Source organism: Varroa jacobsoni, unplaced genomic scaffold (assembly GCF_002532875.2).
Source record: "Varroa jacobsoni isolate VJ856 unplaced genomic scaffold, vjacob_1.0 contig05262, whole genome shotgun sequence".
In the NCBI taxonomy this organism is placed as follows: Eukaryota; Metazoa; Arthropoda; class Arachnida; order Mesostigmata; family Varroidae; genus Varroa; species Varroa jacobsoni.
Window position 1 is genome coordinate 1 of NW_019215507.1, and position 11,018 is coordinate 11,018.

At 39.8% G+C, this 11,018-nt stretch overlaps 1 protein-coding gene across 2 annotated transcripts; it reads right to left on the reverse strand.

Annotated features, from left to right (window-relative positions):
- Nucleotides 1-950: 950 nt before the first annotated feature.
- LOC111273177 (menin) lies at nt 951-10,612 on the reverse strand (the record flags this gene model as incomplete). Of its 2 annotated transcripts, XM_022854868.1 has the most annotated exon segments (12): nt 951-4,006; nt 4,173-4,325; nt 4,530-4,717; nt 4,845-5,057; nt 5,401-5,613; nt 5,819-5,963; nt 6,140-6,315; nt 6,475-6,636; nt 6,844-7,051; nt 7,320-7,470; nt 7,798-8,028; nt 10,506-10,612. In XM_022854868.1, coding segments are annotated over 11 exon segments (1,824 nt in total). In that variant the 3' UTR covers nt 951-3,862.
- Nucleotides 10,613-11,018: the final 406 nt, after the last annotated feature.

Below are 11,018 nucleotides of genomic sequence, written 5' to 3' on the forward strand. Positions count from 1 at the left end.
TATATGAATAGCCTTACAACACTTCATCAGTCTTGGTGCTCAGTTTCGCTGCGGTTAAAGAGACATTTAAAATGGTATTTTATGTATAAGGAAATCTTTGGAATTAGGTCGGAATATAAAGATTGTATCAATCAGCTTCGAAAAAGTAACCACCTCGCGTCGGTTTGTCTAAAGTAGGCTTAGGTTTGTGGTGATTATATTAAATTGTTGGTGCTGTCGTTACTGACATTTCTTGGCTTAGCCGCATGCTGATAGGATCTGCACGATTTTCATCTCCTCTTTCCTTCTCACTCTTGCTACATACCGTACGTATTTGATTCCCTTTTTCCTCTCCTAGCAAAATAGACGAAGTTCTTCACATTACCCCTAAATTACACTATCATCAAAACGAATCTGAACAGGTAGGTTAGACTTTGCGTAGAAGAATTTCGCTTATTTGAACTCGTGTTTTTTGTTTCTTTATTAGATAATCTGTCGGAATGATTTTCCCAGATGTGTAATGTAATGTTCGCCCTCCATCGTTCGATTCTCCATCTGTTATACCTACTAGTTTTTGATAAAAATCAAATACACTGCTAAATGATTAACGAACCGTATTCACGAAAAATACATACTATTGAGACCATTCAAGAAACAAAATAGCAAACACATTATGAAATATATATATATATATTAGTGAAGAATGAATACCAACTACGGGTTCATAGGTATGCTCTGCATCCGTGTCCTATACCCGCTCTACAGTATAGCAAACATCCATCCATCCACGCATGCATACATACATACATACATACGTACATACATACGTACATACATATAACAGCTTAAATGTAATAAGCTAGACGCATGCAATCTGCCCGCAGCATTTTTTAGCACAGAGTTTTTCACCAAGAGAAATTGTCTAGTGATGGTATAAGTCATTCTATTTGTGTCAATAAATACGAATCTACTAAGGTCAAGCATTATGAGGTCACTGATTTTCCTCGAGTATGTATTCTTCGAAATTAATTTTACACGTTCACGGGACAATCTAAAAATAGAAGATATTCACGAAAATACGTTTATACCCCTCTACATAGTTTAGAAAAAACCTCACTTATAATAATGTGTTAGAGATAACGCATTATAAGGTTTTTGCAAGAAACATATCACCATTAGTAGAAACACCTTAGTTCCTTGTTCATTACCGTCGATGTTCAACGCCACATACTGAAGGTGCATATTATTTGATATTGGTTCAAATTTCGGAAAAAATCGAAGGTGGCAGTAAAACCTAGGAGAGTCATATGAGGTTTTCACATACTACAAAATATCTGCGAGCTCAAATAACGTTTTCTAATTGGACATTTTTTTAAATAAGCAAAGCACGCCGTGGCTACTCCTTCAATTTAGCGAGTTAGTTATCGCTTTTATACCTATATGCGTGTTTGTATTGTAACACAGAGTTGAACAGGCGCGGTAACAAAGTTCGAAAATGAAAAAACTGTAGGAAGTAACTTACTTGTGTTCGTAGAGGAACCCAAAGATGCATTTGCATTGTAAACAATAGCTATTCTTTTCTCACGTCTCCCAATAATAAGTGAATGACAAAAAAAACAGTTGCTCATTAGCTTGTTTGACACAACGTAGTTTTAAAATAAAAATGAACACGCTTGCGCACTACGGAATCGCTGAAAAAAAAGCTGTTCTTCTTGACCGTGATCGGAACAAATGCAGTGAAGTAAAAAAAAAAACAGGGTGTCGTCGTTCACTGAGGCGATTAATCAAATGATGCCTTGTTAGTTTAGACGTTTCTTTTAAATCTATGTAACATGGAGAACGGTTTGTTTTGATAGATCCGCTCAGATCAAAGACACGTAACAGCAATGACTGCATTAAAGATACACTATCAGAATGTGATCACAGGCAAAGAAAGATTGTTTCTGATCAGGATATTACTGAAAGTTATTGTAGAGACTACATACGACGAATCATAGCTCTGAAGTTTCTCTTACTCATTCATAACGTAATTGTATATATGCTGTTTCTTTCTGTGGCTCATTTGGTGGCTTCGGTGTCCCCATACCAAGTCACACGTGCTCAATGTACGTGTACATAAAAACATTAGTTTCTATCTATGTGCGTAACAGAAATCCTGCGCAATTCTTGAGTTGCTGCTGCGACACGTCGGGGCATTCATATGCCGTTAATTCGTTTTTTCAATTTTATGAAAATCCTGGCACTCATGTTGTTGTGTTGTTTCACACCACCTAATCATACTCTGGCCTGCCCTTTACCTTAGTAATTCGGGGGTCTCGTCGCCTTATGCGACTACAGCGTAGCTATCGCACAGCAATAAAGGCGAATTTTTAATGAACAAATTTAAAATACTTTTCTCTTTTTTGCTTGCTTCCTTTTCAGGGCTTCGTCCCATCATAGGTCACACACTCAGACCCACACACACGCACGCACGCACGCACGCACGCACACGCACAATCACACAAAGACACACACATATAAGCTTCTTCGCGTTCACACTTTATCAATGTCGTTTCTACAGTATACAATGAAATAGGGAGGGCCCACGAATTTACAACTTTAGTGCATTTGTGTGGGTGATCGGTTGTGTGTGTATATGTATGAAAAGATTGGAACAAACTTATATGGAGTGCCGTTACTATTATTAATTTGTTGTCGTACGTACTTTCAATCACTTATCACATATTGAGGTGTTAGTGACGGCGATGTGCTTTCTCATTTACTGCTATGGCTATCTGTAGGATAAGGAAAAAAAGATAAAATACATAAAACATGGTTATGTCTCTAGCTTCTACTGTTGTCTAGAACGACTTGAAATAGTGACAAAGAGATCTTTGTATCATCCTACACGCTATCTCTGGCCTCCAAAGCCTTTCTCGAATCGCTTTGGGGGTATCGGTGACCGAGGCCGTCTTCATCCCCCTTTTCTCCGCTCTGTTTGTCTTTTGCTCAGTTTCAGCGAAAACTGCCTCATTTTCGCCCGCACTTTCTTTCTTTCTCACTCTCCAGTCGACGGAGATTATGACGCTACGTCAAAAGGGCCTTCGCTAAATATGGTGCTCTAACGTTGCTTGTTTCCTTCTGCCTTTCCCTGTTCTTCACTTTTTTCCGTTGAAGTATGTGCGGTTGCCTCGAAACAGAAGTCGCTCGTAGAGTAAGCTACTAATTAGTTCATCCATATTATTTTAATGTTCGTTTTTGTTTGCTTTTTTTTTTCGAGTTTAGAAAGTTGCTTCAACCCAGCCTTACGCATACACACCCATACTCGCAGTGAGAAATGTACGTATCCATTGCCAGGGACATCCGGCCACACTCACAAGATGCATGAAACCGAAAGGTCATTATCGTGATATTGAAATAAAAAAAAATTACGGTAATCATAATTACTAGCGTTATCGTTTTCCACAATCATCATCGTCACGAATTATATATAATAGTAATGCGTGGTTTTCATGTACAAATCTGGTGTCTGTCCGGGTCGGGTCACAAAATCCTCATTGTATATTTCAATAAGTCACGTTTCTACTGCTTGACTTTGCCATGGTGAACAATGGCACTCCATCTGCATGCAGTTCTGTCACCGTGTTACTGCTTTTGCTGCGACTGAGATAAGCGGTGACGAACGAAAACTTGGAAAATGGGGATCCATGCCTCAATGTTGGCCGCGCGAGAACCTCTTGCAGCGTTTGCGTATCGGCATTGTATAGTACTACCACTACCATTACTGCTACTAGATGAGAACCGCTAAACTGCAGCGTTGTCAAAACACGGATTACTGATAAACCCCGAGAATATGCGAGTGTCTAATTCCATATGATGTCATACGTAGTATATATATATGTGTCTATTCTCGGCGAACACGTTTGCGTCGACTGTCATCATCAAGTTTGTGCTTGCCGGCCAAATGACTCTGCGCGGTCAGCTGTAGCTGAATGGCGGAAATGTTGAGTTTATCTGCCAGAAGTAAATGCCGAAGACCGATCATTTTCTGTGGAGTTAAATAAAAATAGATTAGCCAAAATTGAAAAAATAATTTTGCTTTAAAGACGACAAGACACGTCCAGTGATACATTGGAAGCTCATACCAAGATATGTTCATGACTTTGTCAGGTCCATAATATTTTGACACAGACAGACAAAAAACAGATACTGACCTGACTGCTGAATACGACTGTGTCCTGTTTTTTTTCATGCTCTTCTCTAAATGCTCGTTCCTCATCAGAGACCTTCGACAGGCCAGGGCTTTCCTCCCGTCGAAATTCCTTTTTAATGTCATTATCGTTCATATCCTGGGATGCTTCGCCCTCCTGCTTGCGGTAAATAATGACAGAAGTGTTACATATCTTGCCAGTCGGTTAGGTTCTTTTCCAGCATAAGCGCCACATCCCGCGTCGAAAAACCAATAACAATAAAAACTAAATAAAGCGGAAAAATTGGCCACTAAAATGTTAGTCAAGAAAGCAGCTAAACCCTGTAACAAGAAAAAATAGAAGTCTAACAAAAATTGTTACCTTTGCATCTCTGTCAGCTGGTCCAGGCACCGGCTGTCCGCTCGTCGACTCTTCAGCGTTTCGATCATGTAGATGTTGGGCTTGATTTCGACTCTTTCGACTTTGACTGCCCCTTCGTGTCGGGGTTTCACTTCTGTCTTCACCTCCAGACGATGGTGAGGGCTGCAGGTCATTTTCCGATTTGATCTCTAAAAGCACAAAAGTTACAGCACACGAATATGTCGTTCGTTAATATGCAAACAATACAATTAAAACTAAAATTGCGACTTGAAATATCGATCTTACGTCATATGATTGAGTGAATAAAAAACCTACCATTGTTATTATTTCTAGAACTGTCCGCGGGATCGCCTAAACTAACTATATGGACAGCTTTTCGGGTCGACGCAGGGAACTTATTCAGGACGGAAACAAACGGCTTTGCCCATCCGATATGGAGGACTGGTGTGCTCGAACCTTCTTCCCAGCCACACAGTCCGTCCCACAATCGCAACAACTGAGCGAAACACGTTGCGTCCTCGACGATGCCTGAACAAACGTGCGCAAATGAATACATTTAACAGTGGCATTCAGCGATTAGATACCCCAATCTTTCCCACAAATTACTAGGTAGCGTTCCCGTTAGCTGATGAAGTACTCTGTATGGGATAAATAAATCCTGTTAAATGTAAAATCAAGGTCTCGTAGCGTTGACCTTCGATTAACGTAATAAAGACCCTGTTTGTTAATTGTAGACCACAATTAAACAAATGGCCATAGAGAGATACGTGTGAATATCTCCCACAATATGTAGTTCAACCTACGCAGTATAATGTTGTCACAGGAACAAACACGTCGTGTACTAGAGGAATACTAAGCGCTGACAACTAACCATCGTATTTGATGAGTTGGGGGACGATCTCATTGTTAACTTCCATGAACTCTTTGTAGATCTCTTCATCTTCGCGGCCATAGTTGAAATTTCGGATTACCTGAGCCGCACTTGCGTAGCAGTGTAATGCATCAGCAAACCGCTGACAACGAAACATAAAACTACCCAAATACGTATATGGGTAGACATGGTGATTTGCGTATACCGTACGACCTAAATATTTGTTACACGAAAACAGGACAAACATTAGTAACAGATGATTTTCACGGCATCTGTATTTAGTATTTTTTTTTTAATTATAGACAGATACAAGAATGTGTAACTATTGCGACCTTTAAAAACAGTTCCGCAGTAATGCTATGCAGTTACGGGAGCATGTGTGGCTATGCTGGTAGTACTCTACGAGCGATTCACTAACCGATTTCCACGGCTTCCTGGAAAAGCTCCAGTGCGGTGTGTTCGGCTTCTGGTGAATCCTGCATGGATTCCAACTCGCCTAAGATACCCAATGCCATCGGATAACCACGCAGATGACTTCCGTCGTACATGAGCCAAAGAAGTTTCTGTGAAAAACGCAGATACAACAAGTAACATTCAGATTTTTAACAGCTCATAGATGACAATAAAGCAAAACAGATTAATCAAAATGTTCCATAGAGTGCAGTGTACTGATGCTGTGTATCTTTTGCCGACCGAGCAACCGAGACACTCGACTATTGGATAATCTAGCAGTTTTCACCTTTTGCATTTGTATGAGTAGCTCAGAGTCTGCCGTAGATGATGCATACGGATTCATAGCCAGTATCGCAGCCGCGACTTCCGTGTAGCGAGTGCACTCAATGGCGTGTCCGTTTAGGTACAACCACGAACGCTCCCCCAGCGAAATGGGTAGACCTCTTCTATCCTCAACCTTACCTAAAAGATGATCAAATTCAATCTCAAAGTAATTATATGCGGAAATTGTCTTCTGATTCCTGTCGTGTCGTTGTTTGTATAAGACTTAATAGAACTGAACTGTTAGTAGACAGAATGAAGTGTCCGTGAGCTAGACTATGTCTTGCTTGGGTGTCTTACCATGCCAAGTGACCTCCGCGGTTTCTTCTCGACCCGTTACAGCATCAACGTACATTATCCAGGCATGATCCTCGCTGAGACAGAGTCGTACGTCGCTAACGTTTAGTACTTGACAGGCGGCAACTGTCGTATACGCCAGGCCAAAACAATCCAACTTGTTGGCTGGAATGGAAACGAAAAATGCACACGCATTGTTTATAGGAATTATGATCATGTCAATTGTTCCCATACCTGCTACGTGATTTAAAGACTGTTCAGATGCGCACCAAATATAACGTCCATAACGTCATCCTCGCAACATCGATCGTCAATATTCAAATACGTAAATGCCAAAGAAATTTGTTTAGGAAGGTCATCATTGAGTTATACCGGTGAGATAGCTAAAGATGCTTTGAAGGTGCGGCCGATCTTGTCCGTATGATCGATGTAGAGTATCCCAAATCACGTCTGAGATCTTTTTGACCAGAGGACGTGTTAACCTTCGTTGAGGTCCTGTTTCCTGCACCGAAAGGTCGACCGATCCACGAATCATCGTTGAGAACTGCGAATACAATGCACTGACCTCCTCCAGGTTCACCTGCGACAAAAGCAACGGTTAAGATACGGCTCATTGGTTGTCAAAAAATTGTACAGACCCCCGTCTAGGCAAGGGTCATAGAACGCTTTTTGTTAGTTCACTCACAGCTCGAGACGTATTAACGAAGTCGAAAGACTTAGGCGATGTCCTCAGTCAATGAATAATAAAAATTATTGCTTAATCACCGATGTCAAACTTGTCGTACGTCCTGTTATGGGAATAATTAACATTAGAATCACTATTTGGTACTAAACTCTGTAATACTTACAATGGGGAAATCTTCTTGCGCCGAGCTTTGTGATTCGCTATCCGAGACAGCATTCTCACTCGGAGGTTTTGCGCACAAAACATTTTCAAGATAGCCGAGAATAATCGAGGTCAGGGTTAAATCTGGAGCGGATGGTCCGTCCAGCATACATCTGCAGGTAAGGATCAACATGTAACAGTTTTAGATAAACCTTTAAATTTTCACCAATACCTCTCAAATTTTAATTGTGCTCTTACTAGTCTTACTAACCAAATGAACTGTTCGAAGAAGGTTTTTATATGACAGGAAAGCTCATTGCAATTAGTCTTCTCATCGCGGACGAGATAACCGGGACGTTTCATTTCTTAAGGCGGATCGTGTAGTTATAGTCATGAATAACAAATGTGCATAAAGATGCCAGAATAATCTTATTCTATTTTTTTTTTTTATTTACAAAGCACTATTTATAGCCGCTGTCATAATAAAAATTTGTACCTACCTGAAAATATTGACGAGATCATCAACGGATCTTAGAGGGAAAAGCTTTTTCAGCTTAGCAGGAATAGCCATGGTTTCAGATCCTTCGCGACGCTCTCACGTTTTCAATACGTGAGAGGCTTTTCCGTAACAAATGCTCAAGTCTCTATGTCTTCTAAAACGCCCCCACGAATGCCGCCAAATGCAGCCGCCCGTTGCTAAGTACAAGTCTACTGGCTAATACACGTAAGGACTGAAATGTGATAAAGATCAATGAAATGATCATTAGAAACCAGACGATCATACGGGATTTGTCCTATATGAATTTTCCAGAAATAATAAACTCGGATATTGATCTAAATACCCTGCAAGATTTGCGCGACTTTTTTGGGTTTGCAAGTAGAGCACAGCTTCGAATGCGCACTCTCTTCGCACGGATACGATGCCGAAGGAAGTTGGTATATTGTTCAACATCTTCAAGATGCTACTAGATATGTTACAAGGCTATGGATCAGAAATTCCAGAAGGTTTTAATTTAGACGGAGAAAAGTACAGCTCCCTAGGCTCCGTCAGTATTCAGCCCTAACAAGCACCTGTTACGGTATGCAATGGAGGTGCAAAAGATCAGTTTTTTCCGCCTTTCGAAACGCTGCACGTAAAAGTAGAGTCTAGCAAAGTTTTGCGAAAATATCTATAGGATTTGGCACTAGATAAGAACTAGCAACAAGCTTACGGCTCAATCTGGCTAATATGGATTTCTATACAGCCATTGATTTTAATCCGCCGGCACTCCTAGCTTCTGTGTACAGCTGTTGCAATCTTGTGCAAGAAACCCACAGAACAATGTGATTTCGGAATGATTACACAACTCTGGTTGTCGCAATAAGCTAACTTCTATGCAAGAAGATTAATTAGCCGAACAAAAGGTTTGCAAGACTGCCCATAAAAACATCCTGTTGAACTCCGATGCTTTTCGGATAAACGTTGTTTCATCGGAAGCGCCGTAGCGTGGTTAGACGTTCTTCTCTCTGATCTCATCGGAAATCGACTGCCAGATAACCACTTCCACGCCGCAGTCGATTTTAATTTATACAAAAATTAACTCTAACATCGCCAATTAAGCCGAAGCAAACTTTCCGGCAAATCACAAAGCTGACATAGTGCAACCAACAATAGTTCAGGCCGACGTTTCAGATAAACTGACTTTCCAATCATTCTAGAACTAATCGACCCGTAAAAGAGCGACAGAAGATTTCTGCATAGACTAAACATCAGAAACTGCGTGCGAAACATACCGCTTACCTCGGGATGTGGTACTATCTGGCGCGTGCACATCTGTGCATGCAATTGAAAACTAGAAATCGTGAACGCAGACATACCATCGGCTAATGCAGGAGCATCTTACGCAATACCGTGTATTGATACCCCTCGAGTTACATTAATTCAGATAATATATTCACTTCGTTCATAGTAATACAATCACTTTATATATATATATATATACATTATTGTTATACTGAAACAGAAACTGCTGAATGACTTGGAGTAATTATGCGAAAAAAAATTATTGACCTAACTGGCAAAGCGAACTTTAGGGGCAAGGGGCGACCATATCATGAACTTTGACTGCTGTAATGAACTTTCGTTGCCTCTTATCGACCTATTACAATTACATATTTAAACAGCCTATTATTATATTTCCTACAATTTGTTGCTTTAGTATATGCTTCCTTGGTCGTATATTATATAATATAGTTACATAGGTATGCGCTGTTTCTATTTAGTTTACACGCAGCTGTCAGCAGTTTATGACGATAATTTATACGCATTTACAAGTACCCATTTACAACTATTTTTCTATACAAATATATTGCGGTCCATCTTGCCATTGTCGGCCAGCTATTGCAATTAACTTCATTGCTATCTTACTTACATTTGGTATGGTCTTTTCCGTCTGATTAGGTTAAACATGCAATATTTTCTACTATCATAATGGCCGTCGACAAACAGCGCTCAGTAAATCGAACTGGTTCAAATAGATTTCCCGTATTTTTTGTTTTTAAAAACAATTCTTGCAATTTTTTCGAGCGATTACGATGCGTCCAACTCACAATAATGTTAAAGGTTCCATATGATTTTAGATGCCTCTTACATAGCAGTTTCGTTCTTTAATTACTGTTAATGTCCAGTTCATTAGCCACGCTATAAACACGATCTGTTCATAGAACAAGAGTTCCGAAATAAATACAGCACGCACAACGTCGACTAATGAAATTGAAATTCTCTACAGAGGAAAATGACAACTTAGTTCTTATTAAAAATTATGCAGTGATAAAGTATCTAGTGTCCAAATCTCTTACTTATCATGTTTGTGTTTCCCAATTTGTACGTGTTCAATAAAACGAATTGACGCACGTATAGTGACATTTACGCTCATTTAGTGCCGTAAAAAACGTATGTGGCGCTACCACGAGATCCGAAAGGGACGACAACGAAATCTATCCCATTTTACAGGAGCTATAAAACATTCGCCTGCCGTTTGGTTTTTTTTATCTATGCGTATTCATAGATATAGTGCCTATATATCCATTACCACATATCTAGCTATATTTATAGACTGGAGCTTGTTTCAGTGCAATGTTTTCTTGCCGCTTCCTTATAGTAATCTAAGACAGCTTAATCAATCACGGTGGGAAAACGGCGCCATACGTCGAGGATGGCGATGCCTACCGCAGCGTTCAGGTTTGACAATGTGGCCAGCGTGGACGTTAACGTGACGTCGACGGCAAAGAGTACCCGTTCTTTCACGTCGATTCCTTTGGGTCGTTTTGCCGTTGCTAGATTGAAAATTGAGAAAAAGCAATATCGAAAAACACCTCCATTTAATACAGAAGTAGGTATATCTTGTACAGTTTCTCAAAACTTCATACATCGATACGTAAATTACTTGTTTCCCGTAGTTAGCTAATTCTGCCTATTTTTGGAATCTAGATTCAATATAGAAGATACTAGCATAAATAGAGATAATTGAAAACATACAGTTATCATGAAACAAGCTCTGTAACCAGTTTTATTCTGTTTTGACAACCCGTGTTACGCAAGAGGTGTGTATATAGCAGCGAATAAAAACCAATTCGAAAACTGTTTCGCATTCGCTGATGACAATATATATCCATTATTTAATTTGAATAGATCTTAACGCCGACCATAATATTTAATTTTTTTAATAATAATTATTTATAT